Source organism: Trachemys scripta, chromosome 1 (genome assembly GCF_013100865.1).
Source record: "Trachemys scripta elegans isolate TJP31775 chromosome 1, CAS_Tse_1.0, whole genome shotgun sequence".
Classification (NCBI taxonomy): domain Eukaryota; kingdom Metazoa; phylum Chordata; order Testudines; family Emydidae; genus Trachemys; species Trachemys scripta.
In genome coordinates, this window is record NC_048298.1 from 53,989,006 (window position 1) to 54,013,530 (window position 24,525).

The following is a 24,525-nucleotide window of genomic DNA, read 5'->3' on the forward strand; positions in this document are numbered from 1 at the left end:
TGTTGCTAACATTCACCAACAATAGGTGCATGTGCATTGTTACTGTCGGGCACACACAGCAATCATTTCAAGGTTCATAGCATGGTGCAAACAAACAATGCCAGGCTCAGCAAACTATAGCAACACATATTACTGTGGCTCATTGTTAAAATGCTCCTTCAAGGCTTCCCTCCACTGAATAGCCCTTCTGTTGAGTTCTTCTTATAGCCTTGTGTTCATAACGCACAGCACAATACTGAAGAGCAGTGCAGGATCCGTGCTTTCTGACAGAGATAGCTGGCTCACAGGTTACCAGAGCAGCTGAAAAGTGGCTGGAAACCTAGTAGAATGCTCATGGAATGATGGGATTGAGAAACCTGCATCATGTGATGCTGAACCTGCCTCCATGAGGCATAGTAAACCCTTCCCAAAACACCCAGAAGGCAAGTTGCACAGTGGGATAGCTACCCACAGTGCACTGCTCTCTGTGCTGATGCAAGAGCGGCTCCTGTGGATGCGTTCCGCCAACACAAGAAGCATAGTGTGGACATGCAAGAGTGGTTTCATTACAGCGGTGGCTGTACATCAGTGTAACTTAAGTCAACTTAACTTTGTAGCAGTGTCACTGAAACGCTTTTTATAGTGGCAGTGCTGAAAGCCAGCAGAACTATCTCCAAACTTTTTACCTTGCGCCCTCCCCCCTCCCACCCCCACAGAGCTGAGGCTGGGAGCAAGGCCGTGTCTCCAGTAGGGGGGGCATGGACGGGGTAAGGGGGCCGAGGCTGGGGCCATGGCTGGGGGCAGGCACGGGGCCAGTAGCCAACTAGACATGGAGCCGTTGATCACTACCTGTTGAGTCTGACAATCTAGCCAGCTATCTATCTACCTTATAGTCCATTCATCCAATCCATACTTCTTTAACTTGCTGGCAAGAATACTGTGGGAGACCGTATCAAAAGTTTTGCTAAAGTCAAGATATATCATATCCATCACTTTCCCCATATCCATAGAACCAGTTATCTCATCACAGAAGGCAATCAGGTTGGTCAGGCATGACTTGCCCTTGGTAAATCCATGTTGACTGTTCCTGATCACCTTCCTCTCCTCCAAATGCTTCAAAATGGATCCTTGAGGACCTGCTCTATGATTTTGCTGGGGATTGAAGTGAGGCTGACCAGTCTGTACTTCCCCAGGTTCTCTTTCTTCCCTTTTTAAAATATGGGCACTATATTTGCCCTTCTCCAATCGTCCAGGACCTCCCCACATCGCCACGAATTTTCAAAGATAATGGCCAATGGCTCCGCAATCACATCCGCCAACTCCCTCAGGACCCCTGGATGCATTAGATCTGGACCCATGGACTTATGCATGTCCAGCTTTTCTAAATAGTCCGTAACCTGTTCTTTCACCACTGAGGGCTGCTCACCTTCTCCCCATACTGTGTTGCCCAGTGCAGCAGTCTGGGAGCTGACCTTGTCTGTGAAGACCAAGGCAAAAAAAGCTTTGAGTACTTCAGCTTTTTCCACATCATCTGTCACTATGTTGCCTCCCCTATTCAGTAAGGGTCCCAGAATTTCCCTGACCTTCTTTTTGTTGCTAACATACCTGTAGAAACCCGTCTTGTTACCCTTCACATCCCTTGCTAGCTGCAACTCCTATTGTGCCTTGGCCTTCTTGATTACACCCCTGCATGCTCTAGCAATATTCTTATACTCCTCCCTAGGCCAGCAGCTGGGATCCCACGTGTGTAGCCAGGAGCGGGGCTGGCACCTGGGACCCCACATGCGGGGCTGGGAGCAGAACCCCAAGCACGGGGGCCAGCAGCTGGGACCCCATGTGCGCAACCGGGAGCCGGGACCCCCACATAAAACCTGGGGGTGCTATAGCACCCCCTGCAGCCTTACTTCCCATGCCTATGCTTTATAGTGTAGACATAGACACTGTAAGGAATCATTTAAACAACTTCTATTTCCCTTGAAATAGCAATAAGGAAATTATAGTGAAATTACATTTCCAGTGGCAATTCATAGTCATTCATAATGACAATGACTAGTCAGTGTGCCAGAGAAAATGTATAAGAGACTATTGCCTGGTGATTAGAATATTCACCTAGGTTGGGGAGACACAAGTTCAAGTACCTGCTCTAATGACACAGTGGAACAGCGCCAACAGGAGACACCAAGAGAAACTTGCCCATTCCACAGCCCTTTGGGTAAGGCACTCTCCTGCAATGTGGGAGACCCAAGCTGAAATCCCTTTTCCACATCATGCAGAGGGGGAAACTGAACATGAGTCTCCCACATCCCACAGGGCTTTAAGTTGTAAGGAAGGCTGCTTCTTCCCCCACCACTCACAAAAATCTGTTTTGGATCGATTCTTTTTTGGATTTGGTTCTATTTGAAACGATTTACCCCCACTTTTTTTCAGAACTGACAGCAATCCAAAAAAAAAATCAGTTATTTGCTTAGCTTTACCAGTGAGCAGACTACTCACTGGTAAAGCTACTACAGAGTGAGCATGTGATCTGGCTCTAAATTCACATTATGTTACCATGGTAACTTACTTTGATTACTGAGGGAAGGGGGAGGAAGCACCAGCCTTATAATATTTTCCATTATTGTACTGCATAATATTTTTCTCAAATCAGCCATTAGAAGTGTTTTCAAGTATTTCAGTATTTGTTCCTCTGAGCTGTAAATTTCAGCTATTCACCATAGCAAATGCCCCTGCAAACTAGCAAATATTCACAATGGTAAGTCTAGTTTTATTTATTGTTTTTCTATAGTAAAGTCTCTGTGGAGCATTAAGTAAGCCAGGGATTCTAAAACATGTATCCTTCTCTGCTCCCTTGTGGGCCTGTGCTGGTAGGATTAGAACCCACAGATGCCTCCTCCTCCCATTGATTTTTGTGAAGCCCAGAAGGCAAACACAAAAACCACCTGGAAGGGATGGTACACAATGTGAATATCAATGTACTGACAAGTGGCTCTGGGGGAAGCAAAGCTGCTACAACTGGGCCATTGCCAGACATCAGCATTCAGAATGTAGAAGGAGAAAAGGGGTGGGGGGGGAAAGAAATTTTCAGACATTCTGGCAGAAAGTCCAACAAGTTTATTTTGCGCCTGCTAAAATAATTAATTTTCTGTATATCCTCACATTTGTTAGGTGAAGAAAGTGCACTGTGATGAACTAGATGGACTATGCAGGAAGTTTAGAGTGAAAATGAACCAGTGTTTAAATTTTATGAAGTGATTAAAGCTGATAAGAAGTTCAAAGCCTGACATAAAGGTTCCCTTTATTTTCTGTTGAGATGCTGATTCAAACAATGCTGCATTTTACCTACTATTACTATAGGAAATGCCACCAGTAATGACTAAATTTACTATTAATATTATGTACTATTATTATTAAAATACCATTAATGTGTTCAACTCTGTAAATACCAAACATAAAAATAAAAAAGCCTCTGCTCCAAAGACCTTGCAACTGAAAAACTAACATGGAGAAAAAAGGTTGCCTTCAGCAACCCAGGAGTTCAGTAATAGCTGTCTATTCACTCACTTTAGTTTATTCTTTATTATTAACTTTAAACCTAGTTGGTATTTTTAGGAAAGACAATTGGTTGTCAGGATTAGCCTTCATATTATAGCATAAGACTCATACACAACAGTAGAGCAAGATATATTGATTAGATACATAATTTGTTAAAACAAAAAAACAACATGCTAAATCTAATATGCATCCGAAGAAGTGGGCTGTAGCCCACGAAAGCTTATGCTCTAATAAATTTGTTAGTCTCTAAGGTGCCACAAGTACTCCTGTTCTTTAACTCTAAAAAGTGCTTTTAGGCTAAATTATTAACTTCTTAAAAAGCCATTTACATCTTTATCTACAGAGGCAGAAATGTTACAACATAATTCATAATCAAAAATGCAAAATATAGATTTATTCAACATTATGGCTCAAATAGAATCGCACCTCAATTACACTAAGCATGTCTTACTGGTTAGAGGCTAATAACTAGTGGTCATCTCCTATCCCCTTTGAAAACCATGTAAAATTTCTCACCAACTTTGATTGGCATAGAAGCAGACCCTTAAATAGGGACAAATCACACTTTATCACATTAATCATTGCACATGTTTTTGATTCTTTCAAAGTCAATACTCTAAATACTGTGATTATCTTCTCAATTACTAGAGAAAATTATTTAGTTTCACTGCAGTAATAACATAACAAAGGGGTTTTGTTAAGTTACATAGCAAAAGTACTCTGATATCAGTACATATTCACTGTAGTAACTTTAAAATAATGATTACACACAAGGTTTAATACAAATGTGATGAGCTCTCATCATATTTAATGAGTAATTCAGAAAAATAGGTTAAATACTGAATACATGATGGTTCAATCAGGCCAAAGTCCCACTGGCAGCCCCACAGTAACTTTTTTTTTTCTAATTTTGCAAGATACAAGAAAATCATGATATTTCAGGAGATTAACCTTCCTTACTAATTTGTTATCAAACAAATTATATTATCAAATTCACTATTATATATGTAGAATCAAAAACACAACAACAACAGAGAAAATCTGTAAAGATACAAAGTTATTGTACTCTGGGTGAGCAAATGAAATGTAATGGCTTATGATATACAGGAGCTCAGATCAGATTATTTGATGGTCCCTTCTGGCCTTAAACTTTATGAATCTATGAAAGCACATCAAAAATAATAAAACTAGGGCTCCACTGGGAACTGCTAGCACAGATTAATATCAAGCAGATTACTCAAAGGCGACTCTGCACAGATACATAGGTCAACACTAGCAGTTCCTTACGCAGGGTCAGGGTCTAGGTTGGCAGATCACAACACCACCACATCAGCCCAGAGAAACCTATACCCTAGGAAATTCATTTCTGGAGCACGGTTGGCAGTAGAGAACTAACTGCTTAGGAAACAACTGGTCAAAAAGGACCCTAACTTTTGGGACCCCAGAAGTGAAAAGAGAAATAGCAGCTTCCCCATAAGGCCAACACTCTGTTGTTACCATTGTGCTATCCCTAAACATTTGTATGTACTGGCCTGAGACTGCAATCTGATAATATTTATGCTACAACATTATATGAGTTGGCCAAACTTTGCATCTAAGGTCAAGTGGGTGCCGCCCATACAATCAGTTTCCGGAAGTTGCAAGGCAGAGAAACAGTGGATATTCGACTTTCTTGTCAACTACTTCCATGATTTTACTATGAGTAAATATTGAGAAATAGCAAAGGTTAAATCTTACCATTCCAAGACCACATTCTGTCCCATCAGCCAATGGCATATGCTGAGTACGACAGCCCTTGTGAATTCCTTCAGCACTTGTGCACCATAAGCGTTTGCATTGTTTCTGAAAAGAAAACAAAATTTCATTTCCTTTGCTACACCTGTAACATCATTTTGTTCAATGGCCTACATATTAATTACATTTCTCTTACCGTATGCATTTTGTAATGTTTGCAAATAGGAGAATTCTAAAAGCTATACTTAAAATATTGTTCACAAATGATACTCCTTATAAAACAAGGGAAGAGATTCTGCATAAGGAAAAACAAATAATATGGAATATTTTGATTGAACTCACTGGATTAGCAAAAATCAGTTAACTTCACATCATAACTTGGTATTTTATAAAAAATTAGAGGTTCAGGTTATTTACTACATATCATAAGGTCTGAATATAATCACCATGTAAAGCCATTAACTACTATTTCCACATAGTGGTACCAATTTATTGACAATGGGTTAAATTTCAAAAGTACCTTAATGACCCTAAGTCCCACTGAAAATCACAAAGGCACTTTTAAAAACTGTATTCAATATGATTTCACAGATGCAATATACAGTACTGTAATAGTTCTGTCAAAACTGCAGACTCAATTCTCAACTGTCGCCAAACTAGGGTTAGTTGTCCCCAAGTGGATGAACAGGAAAAGATGGCTTTAACAACATTTGTGACTCCTCAATCTAATTCAACTTCTGGTGTAAATGATCATTGATTACAATGGAGTTATTGCACATTTGTCATTTAGTGTTAAAAAAATATTGAGTGGTTTTCACAGTAAGAGAGTATATGAGTCACACTATACATTTGTGAATGAGAAAGCCTAAAAATTAAATGGTCATAGGCTGTTTAATTTTATAGATAAAATATAGTTAAATAGAAGTTATAAGATTTTTAAAAATTAATATCGTATACAATACTATACTGCAAAAGAGGGTTTCAAGTTTATAGATTTTCCACCTCACAGATCTGTTTGTGTACGTGGAACATAGAACCTGGTCCAAAATCCCAGGATGTCCATGGAAAGACTTCCATAGATTTCAGTAGGATTTGGATCAGGGCAATAGAAAGGAAACCAAATACCCTAATTCTGTCAGTAAAACTGACTGTTCCATGAATTAACCAATAGTGCATCTAAAAAAATATAGTAATGGAAAGAGTCTGTCTTCCTAATTACTACTGCATAGTATAAAAGTTATATTCTCCAGCTGGATAGACAATCTAGATGGATATATCAAAATCATGACACAATCAGTGTTGAACATCACTACCTTTGGGTATACAAATCCTGACCATCTTAAATTATTCCACACTCACTATGGGCCAGATTCTGATTCCCTGCCTCACAATGAATAGCAATTTACTCGAAAAATATTCCCACTGAAGTTTGTCTAAATCTGATCCTATGTTAATTGTCATATCTAATTAGTTCCACCCGATAATGCTAATAAAGTCTTCTTCTACAGGTGGAAGCAGAGCCTTTATGCCATATTGGCAGTGCTTACCCTTTAATTCTTAGCACTGAATGAATCCATAATGACATTTTAAAGTTTGTACAGACATCCAACAACTGAAATTCCATTTTTTATTGTATCAAGCTGTATGTAGCTTTGTTTCCAGTTCACTGTTCTGCTATTAAGAAACTGTTGACCTTGACCTGTGGGTTAAGCTTATCATGAAAGCTCTTCTATGCACTACAATTCTAACAGGCATGAGTTATAACTTATAAAATAAAGCACAGGATCCCCTTCTCATTCATTTCAGCATGTATATGAATTATTTATTTAATGTAAAAATTATACCTACTTTTTAAAACCAAGCTCACAATTAAGAACACTTTTTAAATTAATTAAAAATTGTGTAGTAAGTAGGTTATTGTATGGATAATATGTAAAAATGAATAATTATTGAATACATTTGTAAGACAATAAGAGAAAAATACTGAAGTCAGAATACATCTGTATAAATTCAGTTTCCTACAACAACCACCTCATGCATAAATGCACAGATCTAAATCACCATATTACACTTACTCCTTAACGCCACATAAAACTCTCCTAGCACTTAGAACTACCAAGCTTTCCACTGAAGTTTCTTGTCCTCTACCGTGCTGATTTTTTAAACTCTTCCACGTGCTCAAGGAAAAAAAACAATTGTTTAAGGATAAAGAGTGTGTGGGATTTCATTTCAATTTTGAAGAAACTGCAAATAATATTTTTCAAAAATTGTTAAATAAATGTTAAAGATGGGTTTCTGTGTTGTGTGACTTACCAGATAGGGGCATACTTGTGACCCAGGACCAAACATAAGTTCACACTGCTTGTTGACATCATACATTGATCCAGGCAGCTGTGATGAAAGATCATATATTCTTCCATTTGGTTTGTCGAGAAGGCATTCCCCATAACCAGTACTGTTATAAAATTAACAAAATGTAAATAAATTGTTTTTATTGAAATTTTACAAATATATAACTTTGGAGATAAGACCACTTTGTGATTATATTACAAAATGTAAAACACTAATTGATTGATTGTGGGGGCAGATCTTACAGTGTTTACATATGCATAACTCCCAACACAGTAAGCTGTGGGTTTGCACATATATTTAGCTTCACAACTGCCTTTCTAAAATATCACATCAGCGCAACAACAAACATAAAACTTCAAAAATAAACCATAAGAGATAGACAATTGTTATGATTTTAGGACAATCACCACTATAATTATGCAGCACAGCAATATGCAGTTTTTGTAATATAAAATAAAATTATAGCGGTTTCTATTTATTTTCAACTGTTTCATGAAAACTGTTTACAGTAATTGATATTTTAGATGCTGATCTACAAGTCTGCGTATTAAAATGAAAATTACAGGTATGGATGAAAAATTCCCCTATTTGATTCTGCTTAAGATTATCTTAAAATTAATTCATCAACAATGCTCTCTTTTGTGCATTTTTGAGAAAATGAGAATTGAAAAAATTGTCATAGCAAAGGAAAAGATCAAAAGGTCATGACTCAGGAAAAATCTAATTATAACCCGCATTTCTCATTTTAAAAAGAAGCTTTTCATAAAAAGAAGAGGGTGTGCATTTTGATCTAGATACACCATGTACTTGATTGTGTTGCCAAGGCTCTGATCTTGAAAAGACTGAAGCATGTCCTTAACTTAACACACTGTGAGTAGTTCAGTTGAAGTCATGAGACTACTCACAGTAAGTAAAGGTAAGCACCTGCATCAGTCTTTGAAGGACTGAGGACTACTTTTCTAAGAATGAATATTAAAATATTAAACTGTTCAGTAACTGAAAAGCAACTCCATGGCAATATAGCATATAACAAATACAAAGGAACACAGAGTGCTTTTAAAATAGCATATAGTTATATTTAAGCAATGTTTTTTAAATAGTTTCAAGAGACAACAATTGAAAAAACAGACTACATTATATTGATACTTACTCAAGAAACTCAGTGATATATTTTTGACTGCATTTTGACCAGGTCCATGGACTTGTGTGATAATTTAAAGTTGGGGCCATTACATGGTACTGATATTTTATTCCAGCTTCTTTACACTTAAAACTATCATCATGGGGTATATTGAATCTAAAAGACAAACAAACACACTCCAAAACAAATTCAGTAAAAATTAATTTAAGTTTACTTTATTACATCACCAAATGTTCAATTCTTAAGTTTTAAAATGCCTTTCATGTATAATGGGTCTCATCTGTAATTGTGCCTCTCTGCTAATATGGTGATAGATGCCCTAGAAATGTCTTAGATAGATTCTGTAGCATCTTTCATCCAAAAGGATAATAAAATATATTACAGACCAGGGGCTTAATTCTTACAATTGTTCAGAAAAAATGAATATCTAAAAAAGTAGGTGTATATTTTCACATTATGACCAAATTCTACCTTTAAATATTCAAATAAGGTTCCAACTGTCTTACTAAAAACACACCAATACTTACACCTTGTATTGCTCTACTTGTTTTAACATAAAAGTGTGTGCAAATCTTCTTACGAGTGGGGTTTCACTATGCATTCATCTTCCACCTATACTTTCAGTCTTTCACTTATACTTACCATCAAGTATGAGTCTATTAATTCATTTTTATCTACAATGAGAATTATTCTGAATATTCAGTCCAATGTAGTCTTCCTAGCTTTTTTTTTTTTTAACTATGTATTAGTTATAGAGATTAGTATTACATTATCAGAGAAAGAACCACTCTGAGCTTTTCAAGGCTAATTGGCATAAGTGCTTAAACTAGGGGTGCTACTGCACCCCCGGCTTGAAGTGGTTTCCATTATATACAGGGTTTACAGTTCGGTTCAATGGCTCTCAGCACCCCCACTATGCAAATTGTTCCAGCACCCATGCTAAATGGGGATTAATTTCACTATAAGCTATGTGGCTAAACATCCTACTTGGCTCTGAAAATGTCGACCTCTTTGGAACATGTAGTTTTAGACAACAGTTTATCCAACATACTGTATACATTAATAAATAGGATACACATAATATATGCTCGTGTACACACACCTTAATTGTGACTACTAAATACACAAATTATATAAAGCCCAGCATTATTATATTTATGCAGCCAGCAAATTGCAATATTTTGCTCTTTGAGTTGAAGCATTGTTACATGTGGCATGCATTTAAGTGACCATGAAAGGCATATACAATTCACAAGATGGCTTCTAGGCTGTGAAATGCCATCATCACCTAAACTGTGGCATGCCTCACAGACCCAGAGCATGACATGCCTTTTACTTCACTGATAGGCATGGCACTTACCATGTGTTGTCCTTGTCTTCCTCTCATATTTTTAATAAAATATTTCTATTTGGTTGTAGAGTAGCAGCTGTGTTAGTCTGTATCCGCAAAAAGAACAGGAGTACTTGTGGCACCTTAGAGACTAACAAATTTATTAGAGCATAAGCTTTCATGGGCTACAGCCCACTTCTTCGTTCACCTGCACATCTACCAATGTGATATGTGCCATCATATGCCAGCAATGCCCCTCTGCCATGTACATTGGCCAAACTGGACAGTCTCTACGCAAAAGAATTAATGGACACAAATCTGACATCAGGAATCATAATACTCAAAAACCAGTGGGAGAACACTTTAACCTGTCTGGTCATTCAATGACAGACCTGCGGGTGGCTATTTTACAACAGAAAAACTTCAAAACAGACTCCAACAAGAGACTGCTGAGCTGGAATTGATATGCAAACTAGATACAATCAATTTAGGATTGATTAAGGATTGGGAATGGCTGAGCCATTACAAACATTGAATCTATTTCCCCTTGTAAGTATTCTCACACTTCTTATCAAACTGTCTGTACTGGGCTAGCTTGATTATCACTTCAAAAGTTTTTTTTTTCTCTTACTTAATTGGCCTCTCAGAGCTGGTAAGACAACTCCCAACTGTTCATGCTCTCTGTATGTGTGTATATATATCTCCTCAATATATGTTCCATTCTATATGCATCCGAAGAAGTGGGCTGTAGCCCACGAAAGCTTATGCTCTAATAAATTTGTTAGTCTCTAAGGCGCCACAAGTACTCTTGTTCTATTTGGTTGTGTATTCCTATGGTGCTCTAAAATGGCGAACACACTTACCTGACACTTAAGAATATTTCTAAGTTATATTAACAACTTGATATTTACTTAAACTGAGGTTATTTATTAAGGCTAGATTGTGGTTAGGGTAGTAAGGCTACTCTGGGAGGTGGGTGGGTGCAGGAGGTACCCATCCCAAGCTCCCTGAATGCAGTGTTCGATCTGTTCCGATCACAGCTCTGGGCACAAGGAACGAACAAGGGCTTTTGCAGCCAATGCTCCCCACGCCCACTGTGAGCAGGTGGATGGGGAGTGACAAAGCCACAGTTTTATTCTGGAAGACGTGCTTCAGTCAAACACAAGGTATTAGGTTCAATACAGGGGTAACTGGGTTAAATTTAACGGCCAGTAACATACAGGAAGTCACACTACATGATTTAATGGTCCCCTCTGGCCTTAAACTATGAATCTATTACCCCTACCTGTTGGCCAGCAGAGGTAGGGTGACCAGACGTTCCGATTTTATCGGGACTGTCCCGATATCTGCTTGTTTGTCCCGCGTCCCGACTGATGTTCGGCCGGGACACTGGACAAACAAACAATTTTGCCCTCCGCTCCGGTGCTTGCGCCCCCCCCGCCCAGACTCCGCCCCCTCCTTCCCCCATTGGATCCCTCCCCAAATCCCTGCCCTGACCCCGCCTCTTCCCCAAGCACTCTCTGGGCACGCTGCAGCCAGCCCGGTCTGCTACCCTGGCCGCAGCTGGCTCAGCGTGTGGGGCGGGTGACTGAGGAGGGACCGGAAGCCAGAGCTTGGCCGCTGGCGCACAGAGCCTCTTCCTCAGTGGGTGGGGGAGCCGGTCCCCTGCCCGTCCCGCCGCAGGGATGAGGCGCACTGGGCTGGGTAGTGAGCGGCGGCGGCGGGAGGGGCCCGGCCTGGGCTGGGGCGAGCGAGACGCGTTTGCAGCCGCCACGCCAGGGGTTCCCGAGGCGAGGCAGGAGCTCAGCCCCTCCGCGGCCGCGCGTCTTCCCAGGACCTCGCCTGCCTCTCAAGCAGCCCCGGGGCCCCTCCGCCGGCAGCCGAGCCCAGCCCAGGCCCGCAAACGCCGCGTCGTAGCGCCGCTCTCTGCACCCAGCGCTGCCCGGCCCCCTCCAGCCTGGCCCTGCACGCCAGCAACCGGAGCAGCCCCCAGCCCGGGAAGGGGTTTCTCAAACCTGCCCCCGCGGGCCGCCCAGCCCGAGACACCTTCCACGCTGGGCTGCGCCGCCCTCCGCGTCCCGATATTTCACCTGGGTGATCTGGTCACCCTAAGCAGAGGTGGCAAGATGCAAGGGGGCAGAGAGAATGTTGTGTCCTGTAAAGGACTTTAGCTTTTGTGTCCTGTAAAGGGCTTTTTTTATTAAAAAAAAAAATCAAAATATTCCATTGGAAAATATATACTTACACATGCCCAAGTTCATGTGCTATAGTAAATGCAGCACTTAATCCATTTTCTTCACTTATAGAACAGCTGCGCAGTGGGTCACACATTGTACCTAATTCTGCTAAACCTGGAAAAATGAATTTTTATATAAAAGCCTAACAGTAAAATATTCATGTAGAAGTACTGACTATATTGGATATTAAGGGGTACATGTTCAAAGTGATGCCTAACGGATATAGCCAGAGGCACACAAATTAAGCACCTACCTTGATCCAGAAAATCATTCCCAGAATATATATCAAGCCAAGGTTACATTACCAAGGATGCAATACCATAAAGGTTCACTTTCTAAGATGCACATTGTAAACTTTACATTTACAGTATGATTTCCTCATATCTGTAATACAATTCTCTTACAAGTTCTCTTTAAAATATTATACTGATTTAACAAAGTAGCTTACCTAGAGTATCACACTTCTCTCTAGCTCTGCAGATATCTTCCCTTGAAGAAAAAGATTTTATTTGAAACTATTATAATATCCAAAAGAGAATCCAAAATTGTATTCCAAACAATAAAAAACACAGAGGACCAGATCCCGAGCTGGTATAAACTGATGTAACTGTATTGACTTCAATGGAGTCAATGGATCAGAACCTTCAATGATTTAAACCAGATGTGGATTTGATGCATAATTTTTAATATTTAAATGTATAGAACAGTTTTAAATTCTTGTGAACAAGTTAACTTAAACTTAACAGACTTAGCCCACACTATCACTGTCTCTCAAACTTGCACTGAACAAAGAGCCTAAATGCTACGTCCCAGATCCCCAGATACTTAGGTACCAAGTCCTGTTTTTAGGTGCTGCTGCAACCCACAAAACTACCATTGTTTGGCTGCCACCTAACCCCATAGGCATCTAAACTCACTCAGTGCCTAAGTTTTAGTAGTAAAAGTTCCCTAGGTGCCTACATTCCTGTCTCTGAGCTTGCGCACTGCAGCCTCACTCTAGGCCTCTGGGCACCCACCTCCTGCCTAAGTGCCAGAGCAATCCACGAGCTGGGGAAAGACAGGTGGTCACCTGCCTAAGTTTGCATGTGGACCCAGTCCAGTAGTTATGCTCAGAGGCCACCTAACTGCACACAAAATAACTCAGGGGATGGGGGGAGAACAGAAGGTGGATATGCCTTATAATCTTTAGCCCAGTGGCTACAGAACTCACTAGGATTTGGGAACCCACCCAGCTGATAGGGAGGGATTTGAACAGAATCTTCTACCTCTCAAGTTAGTGTCTTAACCAATGGGCTATAAAGTCATCCCCACTCTGTCTTTGCCCTCAAATAACATTTAATTATTCAATTATTTAATTAAAGTGGAACAACTTCAGTAGGACAGATTGAGGGAAACCCACATCAGAATATTCTATGGCCTAATGATTAGGCCATTCACCTGAGAAATAAGAGACTCCTGTTCAAATCTCTTCTCCTCATCAGGCAGAGGGAGGAACTGAGCTAGTGGTCTCCCACATTCTGGGTGAGTGCACTAACCACTGGGATAAAAATTATAAGAGTTTCCTCCCAGTTGTTTTATGTGGAATTAGGCAGCCTCTGAATATACCTACTGGACTGGGCTCCACATACAACTTAGGAAGAAGAGCGCCTATTAGGTGACCAGCTGTCCGGTTTTCGCCAGGAACCGCGGCCAATGGGAGCTGCGGGAATGGTGCCTGTGGGTGAGAGCAGCGTGCAGAGCCGCCTGCTGTGCCTCTGCCTAGGAGCCGGACCTGCTGGCTGCTTCCTGGGCGCAGCGCAGTCCACGGTGCCAGTACAGGCAGGAAGCCTGCCTTAACCCCACCTGCTGCACTGCTGACCGGGAGCCACCAGAGGTAAGTCCGTGCCCCAACCCCAAGTCCCAGCTCTGAGACCCCCCCATAAACCCGGAGCCCCCTCCTGCACTCCAAACCCCTCATCCCCAGCCCCACCCCAGAATCTGAATCCCCAGCCAAGAGCCCAGACCCCCTCCCGCACCCTAACTCCCTGCCGCAGCCCAGAACCCCCTCCCACACCCTGAACCCCTCATCCCCAGCCTAACCCCAGAGCCCACACACACTCCCACACCCTGAACCCCTCATTTATGGCCCCATCCTGGAACCAGTGCCCCCAGTTAGAGCCCTCATCCCCTCCCGCACCCCAACCCCTTGCCCCAGCCCAGTCAAAGTGAGTGAGGGTGGGGGAGAGCGAGCCACCGAGGGAAGGGGAATGTAGTGAGCGGGGGGCAGGGCCTCGGGGAAGGGGAGGGGCTAGGGTGTTCGGTTTTGTGGGATTAGAAAGTTCGCAACCCTAATGCCTATCTTCCCCCATTTTGTGGATCTCTAGCAGAGCTAGGCATCTCCCCCTGCAGCCCAAATTGAGACACTGAACTCCATAAGATGGGCAGGGTGAGTCTTAATACACCTCCTTCTTCTTGGGTCTCCCATTGGCTAGCTTAGGCAGCTCTCCACCTAGCATGCTGGCTTTGTGGATCACATTCTAAGGTGCCTATCCATTCCCATTCATTATATAGGAGGCTAGGGGCCTAACTTCAGTTCTATGGATCACAGTGTTGTTCCTGTAGTTTTATAGGGGGCTAAAAGTTAGGTGTCATGACACTCAGCATCACAATCCCTAAGTCCCTTTTGTGGATCTCAGCTTATGCTATTTCCCTGGACGGTTCACAATGCAGAGCAAGCATAGAAATGCTGCTAAAAATTGTGCTGTAATTTTCTGGAAATTTGAAACTGCCCTAAGCAGAGGAACCAACAACTCTGCTGAAATAAAAAAATTAAATTCAGGACAAGATCTAAATGCAGCTTATTTTTTTTTTCCAGTGGATATAAAACAATATATCAGAGCAACTGAAAGAGAGAGAACAATTAGGGAGGGTATATCTTTTATGCTTGAACACCAGAAAGACCGAGAGAAGTGGAGACAGGAGGAATATATATTAAATCTAATGTTTTCCCCCCTGTAAAGTATTTATTAATTTTGTACACTACGCTCCAAAAGTAAACCGTCATTAAGTCAGTGCAATAGATTCCATTAATGTTATTGCTTTGGTACAGCACCCTAGCACTGACTGAACTGTATTAGTACAATGGGTAGAACCTTCATTTCACCACATCACAATTTCAAGGGTGATCCTGTCCCACTGACTTTAATGGGAACTGTATCAGCTGGCCTGTTACCAACACAACATTGTCATTGTAATTTTTCATGCATTGTTTCTCTGTGGTCTCAGGATACAACTACACTTGAGCTGAAGGTATAGTTTCCAGCTCAGGTAGATATATGTATGCTAATTCTGATTGAGCTACCGTGCTAAAAATGGAAGCATAGCCACAGAGGTGCAGGCAACGGGATGGGCTAGCCATTGGAGTAAGTACTGAAAGTCTCTGGCAAGACTGTACTTGAGCAGCAAGCCAACCCTACCACCTGCGCCACCACAGATACACTTCTATTTTTAGCGTACTAGCTCCCTCAAACTAGCGTGCATACATCTACCTGAGCTGGAAACTACACCTTCAACTCAAGTGTAGATGCATCCTCGGAGTACAAAACATTTAATTTTATTCCACTATTGATTTCTTCATTTACTTTAATTAACTTTGAAATATTTCAGTGCAACAGTTAACAATGTCAGAAACCAACTGTTATTCGTCTGACCTAGTTCAATAAATGTGACTATTTCAGAGGCTGTACCTTGTGATGAGAACAGCAGTATCATGATGAGAAGGGTGAGCATCATCCAGAATGTTCTGTGTTTGTTGCCATAAACAAAAATTACGAAGAGTGGTAGCTGCATTAAAACTGATGGCTGGTCCTTCCTGTACAGGAAATTGCCAAGACACAACAAAGACTGTAAAACTCATTCACTTGCAATAATTCAGTCATGTGGGATCCAATTCTGCAAGCTGATCTGTGTGGGTGAACACCAGGCGGGGAGTCAATAGGGCTGTATGCAGGAGTCCACCCACACAGATTAATTTGCAGGATCACAGCCGTAATGCGGCCAGTAATCAGACAGACAGTAATATAACCAGTCTTGTAAATCAGTAAGTATAACCCTATGTCATATACTTATTACAAAGACACTGTTAGAAAAATATTTATGACAAAATAAATCAACATAAAAACATATTTTAAAAAATTCAGATCTGTGTTATGCACACTATCTTGGACTGATACAATCTATAACATCTAATTTGTCATGTTTGGTTTTTTAATTTCACTCACGTTTGGACAATAAAACTACACAGTCTTATGGGAAATATCCTTTCCTCCTTCTCATACACTGCTGCAGTGCTGCTGTAATTGAGACCAGATTATCTTGCCCTACTGACAGACCACAGACGACAACTCGGGAAGAGGAACCATTTGTAAGATTCACTTTGTGGCATTTTCAGCAGATTGTTTGAGGGGAGGGGATACTATCTCCCATGCACCCTGCAAAACAAAAGATCTCAGGGGATCCATCAGCAGTTAGGGCCTCCATGCTGCCACCTGTCGCACGACCCCTTATGGAACTCCTGAATTCCCCTGTCAATATGGTATTAATGAAGCCACGCTCAGGAGACTTATCCTGCAGGTAGCTGCCCTATAAGCCCTTCTGAGGGTCTGACTTAAAGCCCGTTTTAGTCAATGGGAATTCCTAAAAGAAGGGATGGAAGGAGTTCTACAATAAAAATAAAAGGTTCTGCAGTAAACCTCTCTTTGTGTGTAAACTAATTCCACTTGGAGCTATAGTTAACCCTGACACCTACATTCTTTCTTTGTTTTGTTTGGGTTTGGAGGTTTTTTTGTTTGGAGGTTTGTTTGTTTTTATATCAACAAAGTGATGGTCACAGTAAAAGTAAATGTAACTGACCTTAACATTTAAAAAACAAACTGTTTTTGTTGAAATTATTTTATTTTAAAAAATTAGCCTGCAAACAAATATTTTGTGCCTAATCTGTGGAAAATATCCTATTAATAAGTATATTTTTCTTACCTGTTCATTGTGAATTACAATTAGTTTTACAATCATTATATTTATGAGATTTCCAATACTTGAGTCTTTGTAGATTGCTGCAACCTAGAGAGAAAAAATTCGTAGGATTAGACTGCTAAAACCATATGGCAAACTTGAGATCTCTTAGTATTTTCATACTCAGTTATTTAGTTAAAATTTTATATTCAGTTATAAGCATTCAAATACCACATTGGTTAGCAGAAGATGGACAGATTATACTAAATCTGTCATTTGTGTACTATAACTGCATATACTTGTTTACTATAACTGATTAATTAACACTGAATAAGACTAAGGTCAAATGGACTCTCCATAGATATGACAGAGACAAGATAGGTACTGGACCAACTTCTGTAGGTGGAAAGTACAAGCTTTCAAGCTACACAGAGCTCTTCTTTAGGTCTGGGGAAGGAAGAATAGTGTTTGAGCTAAATTTAAGTTGGAACAGACTGTTAAGCAGAAGGGCTAAAATGTTGGAGGTGGTCACTTGAAATGAAGTGGGAAATTGGGCATTAGATTATTATGAACAGAGGGTCTGAAATGGGCAATTTAGGGCACCAAGCAGTATGGTGTGTTACAAATTGTTGTAATGAACCAGAAAACTTGTGTCTCTGTTAAAATCATGGCTTTTGGTGTCTAGCAGAGTTATAAAATTCCCAAATTCGCCTTTTGAAGGTGTTGTGCAGGTTTCCCCTGAGGACAAGAATTGCAAGATCAGATATGGAGTGATCACTTTGTGAAAAGGGTTTGCCGACAGGTGATGTTTGTCTTATCATTTTTCTGTGTGAGTTCATTCGAGAGTGTAGTGATTGTTCCATTTCACTCACATAGTTGTTGTTGGGGCATTTGATGCACTGGATAAGGTACATCACATGTTGTGACAAGCATGTGAAGGACCCATAAATCTTGAAAAGTGTATTGTGGGGGTACTGATCATCATAGCAGTGGAGATATGTCCGCGAGTTTTGCATCTGTTGCTCTGGCAGTGTCTGGTGCTGCTTTGAGTTGGTGTGTTCTGGTCTATGGGGAGCTTGCTTTAGATGATGAGCTTGATGAGATTGGGGGGTTATTTGAAGGCCAGAGGAGGAAGTTTGGGAAAGATTTCTTTTAGGATGTGGTCCCCTGAAAGAAATCTTTCCCAAATCCCAATAAAAAAGTCAGCCTACATGGATCCCTTTGTAAGACCAGGGAATAACACAGCAGGGCCTGAGACACGCCATTGAAGTTAATGGAAGCTTTGCCACTGACTTTAGTGGGAGCAGAACCAAACTTTAAGAGACTAGTTTCACTGCACCAAATATTTTGCAGAAGATATTTTTTGCACATGCAAAACCTACATTTGCATAAGCAAACAGGCATTACTGCACATAAATCAGGTAGCTAGACCACAGCGCTCAGTGGCTAAACCCATAGACCAGGGTGAAGCCACACTGAAAGCTTACCCTTCATATAGAAAAGTAACTGTGTGTGAGGGATCGCAGGTCTCAAATGCAGACCTATAAGTCTCCAAGCAGTGCCCAGACCACAACTGCCACCAGAAAGCTCTCCAGAACCATTAGGGATAGGTGCTAGCAGAACTCTAGCCCACCAGATGCTCTGCCTATGAAGCTCCTGATTGGAGCAGACATCTGGCCCTACCGATTGGCCCACACTACCTGAGCCAGAAGGAGGCACAGGAAGTTGTCTAAGCAACTGAATGAACTCCTAATCAGCTGATGTACAGGACCCAAAGCCCTGACTCTGGTTTGATCCTGGCATTGTTACCTGACTCCAGTTTGATCCTTGATACTGCTACTGATTCTTATTTTGGCTTCACCTCCGGCACTGTTCCCTGGTTCCTGACTCTGACTTGACCCTGGGCATGGCTATCTGACTCCAGTCCTGACCCTCAGCATGAGTCCTGACCCCCCGACTCTGGCCCCAACCCGTGGCATGATCCTGACCCTGTCTCTTGCTCTGACTCTGGCCTTGGTTGCTGGCTTCTGACCCTGACTCTGACCTCTAGGCCTGAACGCCAACGCCCCTGTCCCTACACTGTGCCTCTTCAAGATGTGTTGTCTACATGTACATCCCATGTGCATTAGATTGGATTCTTTTGGCAAGAAGTGTCCATCGGAGCTGCACCTGTGCCCTAGATACCCTCACATCCTCCCTCCCCATACCACCCCAGTATAAAGGGGAGGCAGGCCCAACCATTTCTCAGTTCTTTCACCAATACCCAACCCTGATGTGGGAAGGAATATATAGTAGCAGGAAAGGAGGGCAGGTTGTCGCATCCATGTGGACAAAACATCTTAAAGAATGACATTTATTCGAAGGTACTTAAGTAACCATTCTTTTTTCTTCAAGTAATTTTCCACATGCATTCAATTCTTGGTGACTAACAAGTAGTTCTCTGATTGCTTGGAGATAGGTACTAAGAGTCCTGCCTAAACAATGATTGCAGGACAGCCCTACCAAAATGGGCATCCTATTTGGAAGCTTTGACCAAAAGATTTGTCTCACAAACGTGGGGACCAAGCTTCATGTATCTGCCTTACAAATCTCAGGAATAGAGGCATTCTTCGAATACACAGAGGTTGCCTGACCTCTGGTGGAATGAGATCTAATGTGTCCAAGTGGATCCAACTTCGGCAGCTCATAACACGTCCATATGTAGTTGGACACCCATTTTGATAGATTTCTGTGAAGATACTGCCTGATACTTGACCCTATCAGCAAAGGCCACAAAGACCCAGATCTTCAAAGGTATTTAGGCTCCTAACTTCCACTGAAATCAATGGAAGTTAAAAATCTAGATACCTCTGAGGATCTAGGCCAGTCTAGGTGTGTTTCTAAATAATTTTGTCTTGGTAAGGTAGCATGACAATGTCTTTACATTGTTTGTAAGTTTAGCTTCCGCTGGGATTGGGTGAGGCCTGGGGAAGAAAACGGGGAGATGAATAAACTGGTTCTTATGGAACTAAAACTACTTTTGGCAGGAACTTGAGGTGAGGCCTGAGAGTAACTCTAGCCTTCTGAAATACTGTATAAGGGGGATCCATCATATGGGGATGAATCTCTCCCCTCCCCACCTTTGAGCTGATGTGATCGCTACTAAAAAGGCAGCCTTCATTGATAGGTAGTAAAGGGAAGATGTTATTAAGGGTTCAAAGGGGAGACCCATCAATCCTGTTCATATCATAGAGGTCCCAAGAGGGAGGGAGCTACTGAACTGCAGAAAAAATATAACTGAGGCCGTTAAGAAATCTAGTCACTGTAAAGTGAGAAAATACAGCGTGCTCCTGGATAAGAGGGTAATGTGCAACTATTGCTGCTAGTTCTCTTATGGAACTAATAGAAAGCCCAAATTGTTGCAGGACTAGTAAATAGCCCAATATCAATGAAATAGGGGTTGTCAAGGGAGACAGCTGGTGCCGAGATGTCCAAATATATAAAGCTAAGTGAGAGAGGTTTCTATCAGTCTAGCTGAGGATTTCCCGCTTTGGAACAGACTGTTCTGAATTTCAGCTGAACAGCTTCTTTTGGTGGATATCATCCAGTCAGCAGCCAAGTTGTCAGATGTAACAATGCTGGGTCAACATGTAGGATCTCACCATTGTTCTGTGAGATTGTATCAGGTAGAGGAGGTAAAGTGATCAGAGGCTGCATTAAGAGGTTCACTAGATCTGAATATCAGAACTGTCTGGGGCCCAGACCAGGACCAGCATGATCATCATCTCTGCCTCTTGACTCAGATTCTTGGTATCACCAGACCTCAGTCCCAATATCAAGGTGATGAAAAAGACAACTGCAGGGAGCCTGAACTGGAGCCCCATCTAGATCAGCAAACTTGGCATAATTGTTCTGGTCTGTGAGAAATAATTCCATTGATGGCTATCTCCATTTGCAAAGGATGCTCTTCAGCACTGGATCCTTGAGCAACCATTCATGGTTGTCTGAATTGTCTGTTGTGGTGAGCTGCTAGTGAGTCCTGTACACATGGAAGATGCAAGGCCAGTGGCATGATCCAGTAATGAATGAACAAATCTAGAGCCAAATGGCTTTCTGACAGAGTGGAGATGACCTGCTTCCTCCCTGTCCGTTGACATATAGCGTAGTTGTGGTGTTGGACTGTATCCATGTCCATGTGATGACTGCTGTGTAGATACATTGATTTCAACCACCCTTGTCTGGTGCACAGGTGAAGTCTGGCAAACTGTATCACATAGGTGCATGAGGCCATATGTCCATGCGCCTGAGGCATATTCTCACTGATGTCCTTGGCTGAGTTTGAAGTTTGTTGAGGAGGTTCCATCTTAAGGAAGACAGGCTCTCACTGACCTGGAATCTAACACAGCTCCTATGAACTCTATGTTTTGAGTCAGAGAAAATGTGGATTTTTCAATATTGACTTTGAGGCTCAGAGTGATGAGTAGCTTTAATGTTATTTGGTCACCTATTGGGGTGATCTTCCTCAGATGAACTAGTCATCTAGGTATAGACAGAACTGAATCCCTTCTTTCCTTAAATGAGCTGGATAAAACAGCCTTTGTTGAAAATTTCCAGGACCCAGTGGCCCAATGTCATCTGAGTCTAGGCTTCCAAAAAGTAAGAATTAGTTGATGAAGGGGGGGTGAAAGGAAGTGAACCTTCAGAAGTTGTCAGGCTCTTGACACCAGTGTAAAACCTGCTTCCCAGTAGAGGATGCAGACTATGCAGCCACAAAAGAAGAGGTGGAGGGTCATTGTCAGTGGAACCTCTCTGTCTTGGCAGCTCGGAGGCTGACAATGTACTGTGCAGAGGGACACCGACTGAAGAAAGCCTGTGGTTTTACTTGCTTCCTTCTTGGGACTGGAATGGAGCTTTGCCAATTTACACCAGCTGAGGAACTGGGTAGAGTATTTAATTTTTGAACATTTGCCTATTTTTATTTAAGCCTTATCTGACACCCTGATGTCACTCACAGATCTCTTTTTATCCAATCTGAATGCTCAGCATCAGCTGGTTTTCCTTCAGTGCAAATGGGCTGAGTATGCTAAGGACCAAATTCTTTCATTAAGGGACATACTAGAGTAGGCTGTAGGAGGAATTCAATGTCTCTCAGATCTCAGTTCTATGGTGTGCAACCACTGCACTATTCCTTCAAAAGTAGCAGCATGTGCTTCTGTCTGCAGCTAACCAGAGGGTCAGTGTGCAGGAGAGGGGGAGGAGGACCAGAACCAAGCCTCCACCTCCTCCTCATCCCTTTTGTGATGACGAGCACATACAGAGACACTATCCCTAAGCCGCTCTAGCATTTGGGTCTTCTCTTCCCTCCAGATCCTCAGCTGGTGTTAATTATGTATTACTATTATTAATTATTATTATTATTATTACTGTTGTTTATTACCATCGTGCCTCAGAACCTTAGTCAACATGAACCAGGACCCTATTGTGCTAAGCACTGTACAAACACAGAACGAAAATCACAGTCCCTGACCCAAACAGATTACAATTGAAGTAGCTCCATTAGCTGAAGCCAACTGAGAATCTGATTATTATTTTGAAAATGCTTGTAGCACAAATATAAAATAACCTGAGCATTTTATTTCACAACAGCTACATGTTCTTACAACAGCTACAAAAACTGCACCGCTGTGTAAATGTATTCATTTTACTTTAATATTACAGTGAATTATTATGTATTACTAATTCTTTTAATGTTTTATCAAATCAACGGCTAGATTTTACCACATTCACTTATGGTAAGTAGCACCTTACTGCACCGAAGTCAACAGAGCTACCAGCTAAGGTTCTGGCCCCAATCTTCTATATTTACAGGAGTTCCTGTTTCAGTACAGAATTCCATCTGCCTTGATACATATGATCCAGTAAATTTAAAGGGTATATAATTTTACAGGGAAAATACCAGTACAGTAATAAATTCACTTACTATTGGCAACATCATTTAGGTTTACTTACTATTGACATAAGTGTTAATATATAGTGCTGCAAGCTCCGTCCATGGTGACGAACCATTCTGGTATCAGCTGTAACCATCACCTCTACATATCTTGGATAAGAAAGAAAACGTTTTTTCCGGGAATGTGGATTGCTTCTATCAACCTCTATTGATAGATTTTTAAAAGCATACTCTAAAACTGTGGCCTTTTGTAAAATATTTAGGTCTTCATTTAAACTGCCGTAGTCTGGAAATGGTAACGTGATTTTCTTCATCTCTTTTTCTGTAAGATAAAAAAAAAACACTTACTATAGCATGCGGTTTCTAAACTTAAAGAGAGTAAGGAGAAAGATTGAACAAAATAAAGTGAGAAAGCTGTAATATTTACAATCTGCTTCCAAAATGAATCATTGTAAGCATAAAACATTAGATAGGGAAGCCTGAAACAGGAATGTCAAACTGGATATTTACAGTACACTATTATACAGCTGTCCCATATTTGGTGTCATTGTAAGAAATGATACTACCCTAGTGATACTACCCTAGTGCCTAAGTGCCCTAGTCAATGTGGACCAGGACCCTATTGTGCTAGGTGCTGTACAAACACAGAGCAAAAACATCATTCTTGTCCCAAACAGGGGAAAGAGACATATTATATACCTTTTAGAATGCAAATCATTTTAAAATTCAAACTGACAAGCTGGAACGACAAGAGCAGTGTGATGTCCACCAGTTTAAGGGGGAAAATCTGATACAATGCAGTTGTAGACAAGACAACAACTCATTGTAATAGCTACACTCACCATCAAGGCTTACAACAAACAGACAAATACCACATAAAAGAAAGATCTCAGAACTGCTACCCAAGTGCTGTCTCTGCCCAGACTCTGGCTGCACATGTTCAAAGGGGTTCTGCAAGGACACAGATTAATTGCATTAAATGTATGTGAAGGAGTCAAAGAAGCAAGAATTTGACACACAGAAGAGGAAGAAAGAGAGGACAAAGGAATACACAATCAAGGGCCAGGTTGTGGAGCCTTCCCGGATTGTGCTCCTCGACCACAAGGCCTGCTCCAAGCTAATGCCACTAGTCTCATCTAGGGAAGTAGGAAAGACAGAGTGAAGTTGGGGCCATTGCCCTTCCCTTTCTGCCCCCCTCAGCCAACTAAACTAAGCTAGCACAGGGAGGAGGAACTAGGGTTACCATACGTCCGGATTTTCCCGGACATGTCCGGCTTTTGGG

The 24,525-nt window shown here is 41.4% G+C and overlaps 1 protein-coding gene across 5 annotated transcripts in view; it reads right to left on the bottom strand.

Annotated features, from left to right (window-relative positions):
• ADAMTS20 (ADAM metallopeptidase with thrombospondin type 1 motif 20) overlaps positions 1–24,525 on the bottom strand; it is a 172,546-nt gene that overhangs the window by 101,033 nt on the left and 46,988 nt on the right. For all 5 annotated transcript variants that reach the window (XM_034769790.1, XM_034769798.1, XM_034769810.1 and 2 more), the window contains 8 exons: positions 23,303–23,565; positions 17,339–17,422; positions 16,051–16,175; positions 12,774–12,814; positions 12,334–12,439; positions 8,768–8,914; positions 7,579–7,720; positions 5,269–5,373 (listed from right to left, as the gene is read on the bottom strand). In XM_034769790.1, the coding sequence (XP_034625681.1) occupies positions 5,269–5,373; positions 7,579–7,720; positions 8,768–8,914; positions 12,334–12,439; positions 12,774–12,814; positions 16,051–16,175; positions 17,339–17,422; positions 23,303–23,565 (1,013 nt within the window). The remainder of the gene's footprint in view (positions 1–5,268; positions 5,374–7,578; positions 7,721–8,767; positions 8,915–12,333; positions 12,440–12,773; positions 12,815–16,050; positions 16,176–17,338; positions 17,423–23,302; positions 23,566–24,525) is intronic.